Below are 19,117 nucleotides of genomic sequence, written 5' to 3' on the forward strand. Positions count from 1 at the left end.
TCAGTAATGATAAATGTATGATATATAGTTAATATTATATCAGATTGACATTATACTTTATTAATAAAAGCATCATAGTGTTCCCTTCTTCAGTTCTAGGTTTTCAATAAAAGGCTGTAATTCAGTGTTAATGACTTCAGAGCAGGTCTGAAGCTAATACCACCATAGGTGAGGGGCTAAATTAGGTGTTAATTGGGTGACATGAAACAAAATATAAAACACAGTATGTGTCCTTTCAAAGACACCAGATTTTATAATACATTGGAAGCAAGAGATAACATAATCATAAACAGTAAATAAGTGAATGAACCAAATTGAAAAAATTAAAAATCCATACCATAAGTATATAACCATTAAAAACTTTCAAACTACTATACCCACAATATATTTTCTGTAGGTTTCTTGGTACTACTACATTCATAGACACTAGACTAAACAAAGTAAAGTACATAATAAACCTTCCACACTTCTTCACAGTATTAAAGACTTTGAGGGAAATAATGCACATTTATTTCAGTTGATGTATGTATTCTTCTGGGTTCACAGAATGGTGTCATTTGCTGTTAATACTATAACATATACATGTGGATTCTATAACTTTTAAGGAAGTTTATAAAACAGGTCAAAAAAAAGAAAATAATATACATAACTCATTTATTTGACCTAAACTCAAAGTTTTTGCTACCAGATTAAAAAATAAAAACTTAAATAAGTATATGTATTTTGCATATATTAACCTTCCATGGATACCCCATTGGAGAGATGTATCCATAAAACTAAATATGTGAGATATTGTGCAGGGGATTGGATGATATAAAAAGTGATGTCAATTTGAGAAAAAATGAAATAAAAGGATTTTATGGTTCATATATCATATTTTTAAGCACATAGAGTAAAATATCAAATATATAGCTGTGTTAAATTTCTCCCATAAAAATAATATTAATATCATTTGCACATGACTAGTTACAAACAATATCATCATGAATAAAATATTTGATCGTGATAATTATCTCAAACGAAATGGCTAGTGATTGTGTAGAAAAATCAAATCAAATGGAAAATGTTAAGGCATCACTGCCTGCCAGAAACTGATGCCAATTTAAACTTCCACAAAAAATATTAAAGAGTGACCATATACTTGCCAATACTAAGTTAATTAGAATGCTCTGAAGTCATACACTAAGATTATAAATCATAGAAAACTAAATCAGACATGTCAATTTCATATTTCCTTTCTCCTTTCCTTATTTTTCCCTCCCTTTCATTAGTTCTTCCTTCTTTTTAAAATAATTTTATTTAAAAATATTAGGGGGTCCAAGTGTTCTTGTTACATGTAATTCTTCTTTCTATTCTTCTTTATTTACTGAATAAGTACCATGTTAATGAATTGTGGGTATATACAAAGACAACTAAATATAAACAAAAAAAAAGTATGATTCTAAATGAAGCCTACAATGTACTAATAGGAAATTATGGCTTGATTCTAATTTTAAGAGTCACAGTGCTCTTTCTCCATAATTTTAAAGAAATTATGAGCAAGTATCACTACAAAATACACAAAACCCTGATAATAGTAGTTATACCTGGGGTGGGGAGGAAACCTGTGGAATTGGATCTCAGAGATGACATTCGTATCAGATCTATGTGTATTACCTATTTAAAAATGTCTTAAAACAAGTATTATGAGCTTCTGAGCATGAATAATTTTAAAAGGAGTGCAAAAATTATAAAGATAACATATATAAGTATAACTCAAATAGGAGAAATACATTTTGATATAATATGGAATTTATGTAATTTCCTATTTAATATTAGCTTAGGGAATGATTTTCGATTTTGTTTCTTTGCATTGTTTGTTTGTTTTGAAATTCAACTTAATATTCACTAAGTATAATTTGGAAGTAAAACAACATAATTTTATAACCAAGTCACTTTCCCATACAAGATAAATATAAACACACTTCAAGACCTCCCTAATTTAGAAAATGTTATCAGGCTCTTGGATCTCTCTGTTTCTCAAAACAGAGATAATGGTAAAGAGGGTGAAATGTCTTTCACTTCATCAAAGGCGGGAGAGGGAGAAACTGAAAAAGAAAGACACACAAAGACAGTGACAGAGAATGGGAATGTGACAATGAATAAATAGAAATAATTATTTTCATAGAAATTCCTCAAATCTGGAGCAGAATCCTGTTCACATTTGCTAATTATAATATTAGTATATCATCCTGTTGTCTGCTATGAAGAAAATAAAACATAATTAAGGGTTTTCATACTCACAAAATTTAGGACTACTTATAGAGACCTGCTATACAAAGCAAAGAATTAAACAGTGATATATATTCAAACTAAGAAAATATTTGCCTGAGCAGTGGGTAGTTTACCTTCAAGAAATTTGGTAAATATTTGTTGAAAGACCAAGGTGGTATCAAGAACTATGCTAGAGACTACTGTGAGTTGGTAAAAAATGTAAAGTTGCTAAAAAACCTAAATTTGTAAATGGAAAATATAAATAATGAATAAAATCGGATACCATGTGATGATTCCCACAGGGAAAGGGCAAAGTACAATTATTCAAAAGGAGCTGGGTGCAATGGCACATGCCTGTAGTCCAAGCTACTCGGGAAGCTGGGGCTAGGAGGATCACTTGAGCCCAGGAGTTCAAGGCTATAGTGTGCAATGATAGCTATGCCCTCCCACCTGGGCAACACAGCAAGACCCCGCCTCTAAATACATAAATATATAAGAGATTATCTAACAGGGTGTAAGTAGTATTCAATTTGAAATTGAAAAGAAAGGCAGAATTTCAACATCAAGGAGACCATAACAAAAGGTAAGAATCAGAAGAATGGTACTACCATCAGAATTTGAAAAAGAACTTAGGGAAGCTTCTCCAAGAACTTGCAGGATTAAGGTACAATAGGTAATTGTGAGAGGCATAATGGTTAATTTGTTTTCTGTTTGTTTGAGGCCAACTGTTAAATAATGAGGCATCTTAGAAATATCTAAGAGCATGCTTAAGGGAGAGTGAGAGACCAGTCCCAGACAACGGGAGTAGGGACTTCAACTATAACAAATATGTGACTAAAAGTTAGAAAAGATTAGGGTCAAGATGAAGGAATTTAAATGCCAGCCTAAAATATGGGGAATTTTTATAGGTAATTAGAAGCATAAAGCCTTCTGAATAATAAAGTGATATATGTTGTATTTTATAAAGTACATTCTGACTGTTGACTGCCCCTTGAAGAAAGACCTAGAATAAAAAAGAGAATGGCCAAACAAGTGAAATATTTAGGATGTTGGGAAAGGTAGAGATAAATATTTTGAAATTATTATAAGTGAAAAAAAATACTCAGATTTGTATCACCTTTTAAGATATTCTGAAAAAAAGTTTATTCTTATAAAAGACTTTGCAATAGAAAAAGTGTTCTCCCTATAAAGAGGTGGCCCAGGATATTAGTTAGGGACAAGGATTCTAAAGCCAGACAAACTTGAATAAACAGCAATACCAGTCTCTGAGATTGTATTTGACCCATTCTCACTGTACCTAGGTTTCCTTACATACAAAATGTGTGTATACACACACACAAATATATATTATATGTATAAAATATATTATATCTTACTGAAACATTATTAATACTTCAATAGGAGTATTTTTCTCTTTTAAACTGGGTAATAATAGTGCCTATTAGATTAAATGAGTTAGTAACACCTATGTTGAGATTAAATTAGTTAATACACATGAAGTACTTAAAACAGGACTTATTATCTACTAATAACTAAAAAACAAATAAAATATATAAGCTGCTTTTATTGAATGCCTTGAATCTCCCCACTTTTATATCATTTAATCTACAGTTGGTATTTACTACTGCTCTATTTTGCGAGTCCTGTGTCTTATACAGATGCTAGCATAATTTACAAACCCATATTTTGAGATACAATTCAAGTTGTCTTTGCATAAGTATCAGGTTACTTATAACTTATATCGTAGAAAAATAAAATTTAATGTTCAAGATATTTTAAAAATATGAAGAACAAAAGATCACCCACAATCTCACCACACTGACACATTCATTTTTACATTTACGCTCCCATCTATTCTTTTTCCTGAGTATATTTTGCAGAATTCTAAGGATCAGTGTATAAGCATCAGTGTATATAAAATTTTAAATTTTCATTCAAAATTATTAGTGAAAAATCAAAATTCTTATATAGCATCATTGATATTTTATGGATTAAGTTCTATCAAGGTGATGTACCTTAACTTTGGACATTCAGGTCATTTCCAGTAATTCAAATCATATACATTGCTGAGGAAACAAAAAGGTTATGTATAAAGTTTTCTTTTATTAACATCCCTTCATAGATAAATTATCAGGGGTGCGATTACTAGCTTAACTATTTGTATCCTAGGAAATATACGTTCATTCATTTATTACCATGAAATTTCTTTACTTAGCAAACTCACTGTTGCATTATTAATAATAAGATAACAGCAAACATTCATTGATTATTTGCTATGTCCCAGATATTATTCTTAGGATTTTTACATGCATTATTTCATTCAATTCTGACAAGAACCCTATGAGGGAGGTACTATTTTTATTAGCCCCATTTTATGCTTGAGGAAATTAAGGTTTAGAGAGATTGTCCTACTTTATGTACCTGATAAATTGTGGAACCAGGATTTTAAACCTCTGTGACTCCAGCATCTCAGCTATTAACCTAGCAGTGCATCTTACATACCAGTATATCTATTTAATTGTAAATACTATATATTTGGAAGACTCATTTTTATTATGGAAATTTGATGGTACAAATTACATGTTACTTGTCTGTGAAAATAAAGCATTTTCCAAAAAAATTAATCAAGAAATAGATTTTAAATATTGTTCACACTATAAAAGTGAAAGGATGTTTTAATTTATTAAATTATACATGTTACACTTGCATAAATCTGTTAACTCAAAAATATTAAGAAGTGCCTTATAAAATTATATATCTATGATTATTCGAATTCACTTTACATGAAATTATCAAAAAGGAAAATTTTAAATCTTTGCCTTCAGAAAACTTAAATTAAGCAACAGAAATAATTCAAGGAACCACATTTCTATATTCTGATATATGTACATGCAAATTGTATTATATCCTTGAATTTTTTTAATCAGGTTGACCAAATATTTTATCATCCAAATCAGAAAGAACACTTCAGAAACCAAAAAGAAGCAGTGTTAATTAGTAAAACAATTATCCCAAGCAAACTGAACATGTGGTCATCCTACTTAGAGCAAAGTTTCATTAGGTCTTCATTAACTAAATTCTACTGATTCAAGTCCAAAACAAATTTTCTGGAAGGAGTGTGGTACAGTGCGGAAAAAAGACTTAAATTGCTAACCAGGATTTTTGAATTCTCATTCAATTTTGTTACTTATTAATATCTCTGAGCTTCAGTTTCTTCATATGATGAAAGAGAGAAAAATAATACTTTCCACATCTTAGTGATGTGACAAGGTTTAAATGAGAAAATGAACATGATTATTCAGTGTAAACTGCAAATTCCCTATCCAAATCCAAGTTATAATCTCTAACTCCATACTTTGACAAACATTCTACTTTCTAAATGGAATAAAACTGTACAAAAGTTATAAAAAAATCAAAATATATTTTAGTATTCAATGTTATTAGTCTTCCCAGAATATTTATGTATGTAAAATATAATCTCTCAAAGTTTGAAATGACTGTACCTTTTGTCTAACAAAAATACTAGCTAGTTTGCATTAAAGCTGTTACATAATTTATAAGGTTACTTTAAAAAGGACTTTTGACAATAAAAGTATGCTAACTGGAATTATGTGATATAAAATGACTATAAAGAGATGTCTTCATAAAAATACTACATTTAAGAATTAGACAGAAGGTCTCCATATATCAGCAGACTTAAGAAACATTGGTTTTCAAAATTGAGTTTTTCTTTCGGTCATGAATAAAAGCTCTTACATCAACTGATCAAAACTGTAATCAGTTTTCTTAGTTATTCATATCTCATATTATCTTCTAGCAAACCTCACAATGGGCTGTCACTTCAGAAAGTGCCCAGATAAACTTGCCTTTAAGTGGCTAACCACTCTCATTTGGCTAGGGAATCACTAGCATCCTCTCTCAAACACATTAGTTTTCCTCAATATGGGACTGGAATTTGTTTGCAAACTCTTAACAGGATCATTGAAAGGAAACAGGAAGAATACTATAAAGGCCGGTCTGGATTGATTCCAGAGGCAAGTACTCTTGCAGCAATGCAATGGAATTACGCCAAGGAGGGAATGGTTTTGCAAATGAACATAGTTCTACAGTTAAGTATAAAGTATTTAATTCCTTTGTCAACATCACCAAGGCTAAAAATTCGGAAAGTTATGTCATAAACAATTTACTTGACTTGCAACAATGCGCACATAGTCTTTCAGTTAAACTGTAAGGATGCATGCTGCCTCCTTTAACCATGGTATTTTTTTATTAATGCTTATTATTAATACCTAATTCCACCTATTTCGATGCAGAATTAATGAAGATGATAGAGGAGTCGTACTTTATTTAAAAATATCTCAGTATGGTTTTTAGGTGACAATAATTTTGGTACTCAAATGTTTCAATTCTTGAAACTAAAATAAATGAATGTGAGTAATTTTAATAAAACGACATTTAATGAGATAATGTTGCTCATTTGGAAGAAACTGGCATCTTTTCTTCACGGTAAATATATCCGTCCACTGTCGTTAAAGACTGCTTTTCTTATTAAATTCTATACTTACAAGTATAGAACTCAAACAGTTCCTGTTTGGTTTTTTTTACCAAATAAATGTGGAAATCATTTGAGTTAAATTATACAAAATGAAACAAAAAACTGTAATCTACTTTAAAATCTTTAAAAGATCAGGACTTTTAATGTTATTTCCTAGTCTTTTCTCAGATAAATTTAATTGTGCACTTTTATATGTATTTATGCTTTAGTTGTTATTTTTCTGATTTTTAATTACGAAAACTTCTAAATTCTACTTTCACAATAGTCAAGATCTCCACAATATTGAAACTGGCTGCTTTTACAGCTAAAATGTAATAACATTCTTAAAAATTTCTGTAATAGTTACTGCTGAATCCACTGGCACTTTCAGGTAACTGTTGTTAACTTCTAGTCAATTAAGAACTAATAGTGATTAATCTTCATCAGTTTTTTACTTCCACTTACATGGAACTTGCAGGATTTTCTACTCAGTTAGAAATATTACTAGTGAGGGATGAGGGAAGAAGACAATGGGAGACAGGTTTGACTCCTTCAGGGAGTATAAAAGCATGCTGCTAAACTGGCCTATGGGATCCGAACCTATAGCATCTCCATTTGTTTTGCTCAGAGTTCACAATGTCAGCTATGGTGCAGAAGATGACAATTGAGTACAGGGCCACAGGTACTTTATATGCTTAGTGACCATCCACCTGAGGTCTTTAACTCTTCAAACAGGATAGAAAAAATATATTTGCTCAGTTATTCCATCTAAAAAGTGTAACCAATAAAAATATCATATGAGCCACAAATGCAATTTTTAAATTTCTATTAGCTGCATTAAAAAAGAGTAAAAAGAAACAGTTGAAACTAATTTTAATATTATATTCTATTTAACCCAACATATCTAAAATATGATTATTTCAACATGTAAGAAACATAAAAAATTACTAACAATGTATGTTGTATTTTTTTTTTTTTGTAGTATGCCTTCAAAATCCAGTGTGTAATTTACACTTACAGCACATCTCAATTTGGAAGAACTATTTTTCAAAACCTAAAGAGCCAAATGTGGCTGCTGGCTACCGTATTGGACAGCACAGGCCTAAATATACTTTTAAGTATTATTTCTTTTTAAACCAGTCTACTAGAATGAAAATTTTATGTGGAAATAATATGATTTATATACAATACATATGGACACCAAAACACTATCAGTGAGACATTAAAGTTAACAATAAAACAGAATATTTGCTAGGATTCGCCTTGCTTTGTGATGAAAACTAGAGTTATATTGTTGCTAAAAGTCCAGGCTCTAGAGTCAGAATGCCCTGAGTTTGAATTGAAGCTAAGACACATATTACGAAAGTAACTGTAAGTAAGCTATTTACCCTTGATAGTCCCAATTTTCTACTATGCAAAACAGAAATGCTGACGATACCTACCTTGTAAAATAAGCTTGCATGTGTAGAACACAAGGCAGAGTATGTACACATAATAAGTTATCAAGAAAACTTAGTTATAATAATTATTATTAGTGGTAGACCCCTCTAATTGAACTAGGAATTGCAAATAGTAAAATTATGCTGCTGGCTTAGGAGTACAAAGGATATATAAAAGTTATTTTTTTGGAATGTATTATGTTTTATAAGCTAAAAGAGATGTAAGTAATATAACCTTATTATCTTTTTCAGGATATCTATGAGCAGAAAAAATATTTATCAATTTGGAAGATTCATGTGACAGTTTTAAATATTTGACCACATAACTCTATTAAGGGAAAAATCCAGTTTTATGAAACAAAGAAAAAGGTTTACAAATTCAAATGCTATTATTGCTTCAAAACAAAAAGAAAACATGTAGCTGATGTACTGAAATTAACTAAAACTTTACTTTGGACCACTTCCACAAAAATGTGGTCATTTTATTATTTAGTCCAGAAAAGAATTATAGCTTTGGCAGAAGTAACCACAGAGATTTATTAAATGAAATTTGATGATTTTATATCAAAGTTTTAGTACTTATAGAAGAGTGTAAATGTATTTCTTTATGCCTTGCCTGTCGATAGAACTCTGTTAGTAGCCCCCTTAACTTGCTGTTTTCTGCTATTCTCAGGCCCAGACAATATGGGTTTAAAAACAGAAGAAATCACATCTCATTAAATCCTAATTAATGTCACCTCAGTCTTCCCAGGTTAAAATCCACCTACCAGTCTCCTTTCTTAAACTCCGTAGCCCAATGTGTAACTGTGGACTTCCATGTCAAGCATAGGACAACTTAAATTTTAGTAACAAATGTCATTATCACCAATGTTTATTGCACACCTTTTGTGCAGATACGACTGTGGATAATCACTAAGTTCAATAGTGAAGTGACTTTAAGACCTACTGAATTGGACTAGTTGTATAGAGCAGATTTACTTGTTATTTTTATTGATATAGAAAAAATTGCAAAGTAGAGTTTTAATAGCACATATTACTTACGTTCACAAGTGTCCCCTTTTTGCTGGTAGCCTGCTTTGCAGATACATTTTCCAATGGGCACTAACCATTCTCCTTCTGCACTGCAGTGCATCCTGGGGGAGTTTTCCGCCTCTTCCTCTGCACTGCTGACACATGTCCCTCGAACCTCCACTAAAGAGGAAAATTCTGAACCAGTCACTGTATCTGGAAAGATAGCTAAGTTCTCAATAATGGACCAGCACTTCTTGTAGTACACTTTGACAGAAACCAAAGCTATGCAAGCCCCTACATCCTGAAAGGCAAGATAGAATCCCTTTTTGGACAAAGGTCCAATCTCTCTCACCTCAGTGTTAAGCTTCATCTTTCTTTCACCAAGGTCACCTTGGGTAAAACTTTCATCTGCAGCAATGGTGTCTATTTTTACATAGAGGTTTTCTCTTATATTCCTGCCAGTGTCATAGTCTGTTTCATAATAGTACAAATTAAAGGTTTCCTTGCAAGTTCCCAGTACTCCAGGAAGACTGTTACAATCCCTCAGGGTGAATTTCAATTCTACAAAAATCCTTTGTGCATTGCCTTTCGAAATCCAGTTAGTCCGCAGCCAGTTGTTTTGGTTGGGCTCCATGACCTGGCACACCTGGTATGTTCGTATCGGTGTATAGTTCTCATCCAAACCACTAATTTCTTCCCACTGTAAAATTTTAAAAAAGGTCATCAGTCATTCAGCAAAAAGTAACATTTTGCTTTTGAAAGTGCACATATATCACTAATGCTTATCTTCGAAAGAGTTAGGTTGATTCCTACCCTGGCAAATACTGTAAACCAGAGAATGTAAGATTCCCAGTTTTCCTTCATCCTGAAGGATGAAGCAGAACACCGCTTATGTTGCTTGCTTTGTTTGAACATACAGTTTCATTTTGTTTAATATCTGTTTGCAAGTGCATTGGCATTATTTTTACATGTTTGCTTATGTCTATGTTCTTCACTGAGATTAGAATTTTCATAGACTAAAGCTCACAATTATTTCAAATTACTGGTTAAAGCATATATATATATATATATATATATATATATGGATGAATGGCAGAATTTTTGATAACTCCGTTGACATTTTAAGTGTCCATATTATACTTACAATTAGAGAGTACCTAAAAACACAAAGAAGAAAATGCCAAGAGTACTCTGAAATGTAAAAGCATTCAACAATATATTGATACTTATAATGTGGAATATTTTACAATCTTTTCAAAATGAGGTATAAGGAAGTAACATCTTACAGAACTATTTATTTGTTCAGTATAATATATAATATTGTGTATAAAGCCATAAAACAATAAATAAGTGGCTATAAAAGTATGATTCATCTTTATACATAAATTTCTTTCAAAAGACAATCAAATGTACATGACAAATCAGCATGCTGGATCATATTTAGTAAAAGCTTTCTGATGGAAAAAACGTCAGATGTTTAAAAATATCCATTCATATGCTGATACAATGTATACTATAAGCAAACCAATATTATGTATTTTAACATAAAAGGAAAAAATAATGCATTTAGCAAAATTTGCAACAATTCCAAAACCATATGTAATACTCTTTATTGCTCATTAGTAAGTAAATTAATTTCACCTAATAGACTTACAAGCCTAAAATAATAGTTTATATATTTTTACCATTATTAAAAAATTCCCCGCTTTACATTTATGATGCCTTAATAGTGAAATTGTCATCTACTTTTCTTCATTTCCCCAATAAAAAAATACCAAATATAAAAATATTAGTGCTCAAGACGAAAATCATATAGTGTACAATATTTAAACCACTGTTTCAAGAAAAGCTGATGGAAAAATAAACTAATAAGCATGTGGTAAAGAGTTTTATTTATAAAACTTGATCACAATATAATTTATTTAAATGTTCTGCGTAATATTAACATATACTTTTAAAACTGGTTCTTAGAAAATTAAAGAAAATGACAAATTAGCAATATACTATAATTCAGAAATTTCTTGTGTGATATTATATAATATTTGCTACAATTTCATTATACACAGTCTGATATCATCAAAGGTACTCAAATGCAGCAAATAACCCATTTTAATGTTCAGCTTTTACTCAGCACAACTTGCATTTGTGACTAGTCAACAGTGAGCATATTTTCCCTTTGTTTCAGTTAGATGTTTATAATGTGAATGGAACTCAGCCAAATATATCCAAATTCATCCATTTGGATGGGTAGTTTTGAGTCCTTTAATTAGATTGAAATTATTAGAAGTAAAACTAGTAATGGTATCTACCAAAAAATCAAAAGCTGCAGAGATAAGTGTGTTCTTTTTAACAATTCCCCACTTTGAAGAAAGCAAAGCTATTTATTATAAAAGAATATATCTCAAGATTTCCTTTAACCTCAAGGACAATTATATTATTTTATTCTATGTAAGCAAAATCAATTTTACTACCCTTGAAACCCAGTTAATTTTAATTTGTATTTAAAAAGTTTATTCCAGAGGAGAAAATACCAAGAAAACTACGGTATAGATAACAAATAGGGAGACTATATAACTGCTTTTAATACAATTCTTATTTTATTACCTCACTTTCTGAGAGACTGCAATCATTTCCACAAATGACACCATTGGGAAAAATGTCTTAATTCAGATGCTGCATTACATATACTATTTTTACAGTATGCTTACAAAAATATTTTCTCAAAACTTTTGTTTTAGTAACATTTTCTTCCAAGTTAAGATATTTAATCACATGTGCACCAATTCATTTCATACATGGAAAATGCTGTTGATCATTATTTTCTAATATTATTTGTTGATTCCTACAGATATGTAGGGTTAACTGTTAACTCAAGATACTTTGGACTGATAAAATGCCCATTTGGGTCCAAGATAACATTGCCAGTCATAATTTATCATTTTATGGATTACATGGATGAAATACTACAATTATATATCAGTTTACTTCTCCTCAGAGATATAGCCATCCTCTATCTCTATTTGTTTTAATTGATGGATGGTAGAAAATGGGCTGTATCTGTCATTGGCAAGAAAGGTGTTTCATTTTTTATCATGAATGTCTTTCTACAATGTATACTATTTTACTCACAGAAACCACTTCACTTTCAAGAAAAGTATTACATTCATACTGCAAATTCAGTGCACTTTTTATATTTAATCTGTGAAATATTTGTCATTTTTTGTAACTTATTGTGACCAATAGATAATCATAATAAGAACTAAAGCAGTCTTTCAAAACTTATATTTAATGAAAAGTCTGAATATTTTAAACAGATTTGCTTTGTTCACATTTTGCATTCTTAAACTGACTTTCAGTTCCTGACATGGCTATTTTATGATGTTGTTCTTATACTGAACAATCCCTTTCTGACTTTCATTCTTGTCTTTGCAAAATCTGCTACAGTTTTTATATCCCCACTCACACTTCACACTCTTTTAACTTCGAATTTCTTAACGTGCGAAAGATAAACTTAAGTTACAATGGGATATATTCTCCTTTCTCAGAGTCTTCTTCCTTAACACAGGATGAAGATTGTGCCCTCTCTCACAATTAAAAATATGATCTGAAGACATGGATATTCAACTACATTTAAATAATTTATCTTTCTGGATATATGAAACATAATGGTCGGTGTTTTTTAGGATTTACTTATATTCTGATAGATTTTTATTGGATAACTTTCACTCATATTTACTGTAGCAAGTTTGTATTGTAATATGTGCATGCTTTGCCATCACTTCTGATTAATAACAGCAGATAGCACACGATATAAATTTGGAGGATCTAAAAAATATATTATAGCATATTTTATGCCATAGTGTTAAGCATAGTACATTTTTATTTGCCTTTTAAAGTATATTTTGAATTGATGCTAAAACTGTTGTTAAAAGAGGAAAACAGATTACATACTGTTTTAAAGAATTACACACAACCTACTTGTGATTATACTTCAGAAGTATAAAGCAACTGAAGAGGTTTAAGTGAGTTTGTGAAAGGAAAGTTTGCTGTAATTAGTTAGCATTTGTAGCCTGGACCCTGAGGTATGATTCCACTCACAATAAGGACTCAAAAGACTATGGTTATGGGGAGTTTTTTTTTTCCCCCATTTCCCCAAGTTCTAAGCATACCTTCTTTACTCAATGTCTCATTATAAACACAACAGAATATTGAACAAGACATTTGGAATTAAAACAGTTCAAATATGAAGAATGTAAATAATTCCCCTGCAGGAGTAAGGTTTTGTTTCTTTCTTTAAAAAATAAATAGTGATATTTTATGAGGCAAAGCACTTACCCCATTGGGTGGAGAGGAAATCCATTCCAACTCTGTTTGTTGTGCTTTAGAATCCAGCAGTAGTACTGAAAAACAAAGTTTATTTTCAAATGTTACATTAACAATTTAAACATATTTGTAAACATTTTTAAGGTGAATTTAATTTTTTTATATAATTATCACTTTATGACTTCAGATATATATATATATTTACATAAATGAATGGTGAAATGAACAGCCACTTGATACAAGTATATTCCAATTTCTTAAGGGGAAAAGATGTTAAAATGTCAATATTATATATGGCATTCCCTAATTAAAATATTGAAATAAATTTTAAAATGCAATAGTAGAATGAAGATGAGGGTAAAAAAGTAATATGTGATATATTGATACTATAGCAATTATGTATATACTATAGTTTTCTAAACCACTGAGTCCTCCAAACTTTGTCAAATATAATAACATAAGCATAATGAAGTATAATGCCCATATTACTCTTCAGCTATTCATTAATTTGTAATATTATGCCAAGAGTATTTCTTATCGTCTTTTGAGAACTGGAGTTCATCTTTTTAAAAACTTTCCACACACAGTGTTTTCGTTTAAGCTAAAATCAATATAGGAAGGTTAAAAACCATGTTAAGCAATGTAATTAGGAGAAAATAAATTACATATTATTTATAAGATATATTTTTGGGTTAGTCAAACATCAGTTTTCAGTATACTTTTTTTAATTTCTAAATATTTCAAGATATTAGCTAATTCTCAAAATGGTATGTTTAAACTCTGACTTGACTTCTAAAAACAGTTGTATTCCACTTTTATGCTATCAAAAAGCATAGTGCAATTTAATAGTTATATAAAGTGTGAAATGCTTCTAATAGTATTAATATGAGAACACATTAGAAAGTCATACATCAATACACATTATACTTCCAATTTTATACATTGTATTGCTTATTTTAGGACAATTTACTCTCCTAAACCACTCATTCTTTTGGCCTAAGTGGTTACAGAGTTACATGAGTTTTTGCACGTTAAAAATATTTACCTAACTCTACAGCATTTTGACAAATACATCATTTGTCCATGAATAATAGTGAATATATTTTAAGTATGTAAATATGCTTAACATCAACCTCTGTAAATCGTTAAAATTTTGACTTAAATAAAATACTTGCCATATAAACTTTTAAATATTAAACAACTCTCAATGTGGGGGAATGAGTATTTGAAAGGTAATGGAAACATGTTATTTTAAGAAAACAAAGGAACTGTTGATGTGTTTAATTCCTTAGCACTAGTCAAGGTTATTCCTTGTAATTGAAAATGCAGAAACACTGGAGATTTGGAGGGATTTTTTGTTTGTTTTTTTACTAAGACTCTCAAGGAGTCCATGACAGAAAAAAAAAAAACCTTAATCACAAACAGTTGACTCCCTTTCAAATAAGAAACACACACACTTTAAAAGTATCAATGTGTACTTCAACTTGGAACACCAATGTGTCATCAAACTAATGAATTTATATGAAAAGTAATTTTTAAAGTTTATTTTTACCCTCAACAATAAAGAGGAAGCACAGGGAAACAATGTGGGTTCCAGGTACTCTTTTTTGAGATGTCTTTTTTGTGTGTCTTCTGTACTGAATACAGACAACTGGATTTTAAATCCAGGTGACATTCTTGGGTCGTTTCTCAGAGTGAAATAGCCATTGCAATTATTGTTTATTGCCGTTCTGCTACCCCTCGGCTCTGCATGAGGGCAGAAGCCAGCGACCGAGGCAGAGCAGTGATGGCAAACAAGTTGAAAGAGAAGCACACTAACAAATTAACACAAAACGGAAAGCAGCCCGACAGCGTTTAATCAGAAGCAGCTCTCAAGTGATCAGTTCGTCCCTCTCCCCCGCTGTCCGCTCTCTGGATAAATCCTCAAGCGCGCGTTTTTCCCCTTCCCTCTCGGGGCAGAGTGCCCTCCTTCCTTGCCGCCCGCGGACGCGCAGTCCGCAGCCCACCCGGACGCGGGGGCGCAGACCCGGGACTCCGGGGCTCAGCGCCCTGCCGTGCGGGCCGGGCTGGGGTGAGGGGAGAGGGGCGACCCGCGGAGCGCGCCCCGGCTAGGCCGGTCGAGGGCGGCGCGGGCAGCGCCTGGCTTCACGGGGCCGGGGCGGGGCCGCCGGCGGGGCGGGGCGGGGGCTGCCAGACGGGCGCGCCGGCCGCGCCGAGCAACCACGACGCCTCCGCCAGCCAGCTCTGGGCACTCCAGGGAGCCGGTGGCGCCCTGGCTCCAGAAGGAGCCGGAAGGAGGAGAGAGGCTTTCGGGAAGCGTCTCCACTGAGGGAAAGGCGGCGGCGGCGGCGGCGGCGGCGGCATTTACGGAAAGGAAAAGCAGCAGCTGCACTTCGCCTCCAAGCGTCAGACTCTGACACGCGTTCCCAGTAGCGGCAACTGACCTCCCCGAGAGAATGTGCACAGGAAAAGTGGAGGGAGAGGGTCCCCTGTCTTCCTCGTGCCACCCCCAACCACCGTAGGTGGCCGGGCACCGGCTCGAAGCGGTTCCCAGCGCTAACCCAAGGGATCCGCGGGCCGCCTCAGGGCTTGCTTGTTCCCAGAAAGCCAGCTCTGATCGCCGCTGCGCGCTGGGAGCGTCGCCACCCGCCCGCCACAGAACAAGACACCCCCGTCCCCCGCCCTTTAAACATCTCACTTCTGTATCTAAAGAATTCAGGCTCCTAGAATCAGAATCCTCTCCACGTAGCGTGCACCCAGAAGAGCAAAGTGAGGGAGACATTCTGGCTGCAGGAACCTCTCCCCCTAGTGATGCAGTTATTTATAGCCCCAACTCCTGCCCGAGTCTGCGTGCGTTCGCGCGCCGGGCTTCACCGCGGCGGTGCAAACTTTTCCTCAGGTCTCGCTGTGCCGGAGGAATAAAGACAAGGCGCCAGGCCTGAATGTATCTGATCGCTAATGTCAGGAGAGTAGAAATGTGATTTTTGGTATGTATCGGTGGCGTTTCTAGCCGACTTTCATCCATCTGCCAACACGTAACCGTTAGCTCGGAGGCATGGGTTTCTCTGAATGGGTTCAGCGTCAACACAGGTGGCAGATGTGAAAACTGGGGGTCACAAGGTCAGGCTGGATGAAGGAATAGAATATGACGTTGTGTTGGGGGGCTGAGTGAACGAAGAGGGGTTCACGAAGAAAATAAGGAAAAACATCGCTATATGACTAAGTTTTCAGGAATAGATGAAGCAAGGACCGATATGTACCCCCCCATCACCACAATGACCTAAATTTGGTAACAGATTTTTCCCCCCTCTACACGTCAGAAACAAGTAATTATTCATATTCTGCTTTTAAAACATCAGAAAATCAACCTTAAATGCACAGCCTGGAAGACGGGGAGGGGGAAGGAGGCTGGAGGGAATTGTGACACTGGTCAGAACCAAGACTCTTCCATTGACAAGATTTATTTTTCCTCAGCTCCAACTACAGGCATCGAAAGGTATTTTACCTTCTGTCAGTGGTTAAAAGAAAAAGAAGGAAAAAATAACCACATACAGGCGTATCTAGCTGGCCAAATGAAACCTGCTCTCTCCAACCAGAACTACTCCTCAGGGTCCAGGTCTTTCGCAAGATTTGCCCACTCGGACCCTCAAGTGCCGGACTGTGGGGTAAATAATTGGCGATTTCAAGTCGCCCAGGCGGCATCTCTTTACAAATTGCACAGCCCCAGCCCGCCCCCTGCTTGCCCGGCCCGACCAAGCCCGCGGACTGCCGCTGACCCCACGGCGCCTGGGCCCCGCGCGCGGCGCGCGCTGAATGGAGACATCCCCGGCCCGCCGGGCGCGCGCCGCTCGCCCTGCTTCACCTCCGCGGCGTTATTGTTCCGCGCCGGCGGCCGAGCGCCAACCGCAGGCCCGCGCCGCCGCCTCCGACGCAGTGAGCACTTCATTAGTAACCCGAGCTTTCCGAGCTCAGAGAAGTCTCGGCCCCTCTGGGAAGGCTCCGAGCTCCCGCCGCTCGCCGGCGGGCTGGCGAGGACTCTAGGGGTTGCACTCCCCATTCTCCGACCCAACTCCAGGCTGCTCCCACCGGACACGAACGCGGAGAGGAGGAAGAGGACAGGGCTAGAGGAAGAGAAGTGACCTGCCCGGGGTCCTAGAGAATGAGCTCGCTGGCCGTCCCCCAAACCCCACCCCACCACCCTCAGTAGCTGCTCACGTCCTCCAGACTGCCCGCGCCAGAAATCCCGCACCCGTCGGATGGACGGCCCCGGGAGCGCGGTTGCGGGCGGCTCAAAGCAGCGGCGGTTCTCAGCAGCACCGGCTTGCCACCCGCCAGTCCGCCAGGAGCGGCCCAACCGGTGAGGAGGCGGGGAGCCGGCGGGGGAGGGTCGCCCGGAGCCGGAGGCGCGGCCGGCAGCGCAGCGGACGAGCTGGCTCGTGCAGGTAGACAGCTAAATAAATAAGTCAGAACAAACTTTGCTTTCCCATCTCCTTACCTTCCTTCGCAGCCTGCGCCTCCCCCGTGTGTGCAAAGCGGAGCAGCCAGATGTAGCATAAAATAATCCATGAAGGGTACCGAGTTTGAAAAACCATGGTGCATGAGCAGGTTTTATTTTAGGTTTCAGTTATCTTGAGTCGTAGTTTTTTAAATGCTGTTTGCTCCGAAGTGGTTTTTTTTTATTGCCCTCCTTGCATCAATTCCCCTTCTCGGTCCCTGGCCGGCTGCTCCACGCTTAGCTTTTTTTATATTCCGCCCCCCCTCCAGTTCGTTCGCACCGTGTTTGCTGCCTGCAAGTCTCCGACTGCAGACCGGCCGATTGCTCCACACTCCAATAATATCAATTAGGGGGGAGGGGGCGGGGCTCCGAGCCGAGAGCCTCCGCCACTCGGGCTGAGTGGCAGGCACAGCCGGCCTGCCAGGAGGCGATTCCCAGGGCCAAGGGGCGGGTCCTGGGGAAACAGCCGCCCCGGCTTCGGGGGCGGGGCCCGAAGCCTGAGCCAATCGGTGCTGAACGGAGTCAGGTTGCTGGTCCAGGATTCCCTCCAGGTTCCGAGCTCCTGGTTCCCGCTGGATGCTCCGAGAAGGAGGACGGCGGTTGTAGCCGAGGGTGCGTGCTGCTTTGGGCGTTCTGCTTTTAGCAACCGCAGCTTTCGTGGAGCACAATCAATCCGAGAATAATGCTCCTAATTTAGACTCCTGTCTATAGCTGTACTCCTCGCGGTCTTTTAGGAGCCAAAAGCGAAGCAAGCCTTCTCTCGGCTACCAAGTACGGAGCCCGGACAGTGAAATGAACTGTACCTTTAAGTAAAGTGCCTTTTACTTTTATATTGTTACTCACAACCTCTGTGGGTCGGGTAACTTTGTTTTTTGCCTTTTTTGAAAAGTTTCTACTTCTCTTTTTCTGTTACTCCAAGGGCAGTGAGCTTTGGGAACCACCCATCGCAATCTTTGGAAGAATAAAAGTAACCAAATGTATTAGGTTTAAACAATGTTTCTGAGAGTTTGCAACAAGCTCTGGCAAAAGAAACAGAGGAAAAGGGAGTGGGGAAAGGAAGTC

The 19,117-nt window shown here is 36.0% G+C and overlaps 1 protein-coding gene across 3 annotated transcripts in view; it reads right to left on the minus strand.

Annotated features, from left to right (window-relative positions):
* The window catches only part of EPHA7 (EPH receptor A7), a 171,332-nt gene extending 152,937 nt beyond the window's left edge, over positions 1 to 18,395 (minus strand). For all 3 annotated transcript variants that reach the window (XM_045544037.1, XM_045544036.1, XM_045544038.1), the window contains exons 1-3: positions 18,056 to 18,395; positions 13,573 to 13,637; positions 9,268 to 9,937 (exon numbers count right to left, since the gene is read on the minus strand). In XM_045544037.1, coding sequence (XP_045399993.1) covers positions 9,268 to 9,937; positions 13,573 to 13,637; positions 18,056 to 18,152 — 832 coding nt within the window. In that variant the 5' untranslated portion in view covers positions 18,153 to 18,395. The remainder of the gene's footprint in view (positions 1 to 9,267; positions 9,938 to 13,572; positions 13,638 to 18,055) is intronic.
* Positions 18,396 to 19,117: the final 722 nt, after the last annotated feature.

The sequence above is a fragment of the Lemur catta genome, chromosome 2, assembly GCF_020740605.2.
Source record: "Lemur catta isolate mLemCat1 chromosome 2, mLemCat1.pri, whole genome shotgun sequence".
In the NCBI taxonomy this organism is placed as follows: domain Eukaryota; kingdom Metazoa; phylum Chordata; class Mammalia; order Primates; family Lemuridae; genus Lemur; species Lemur catta.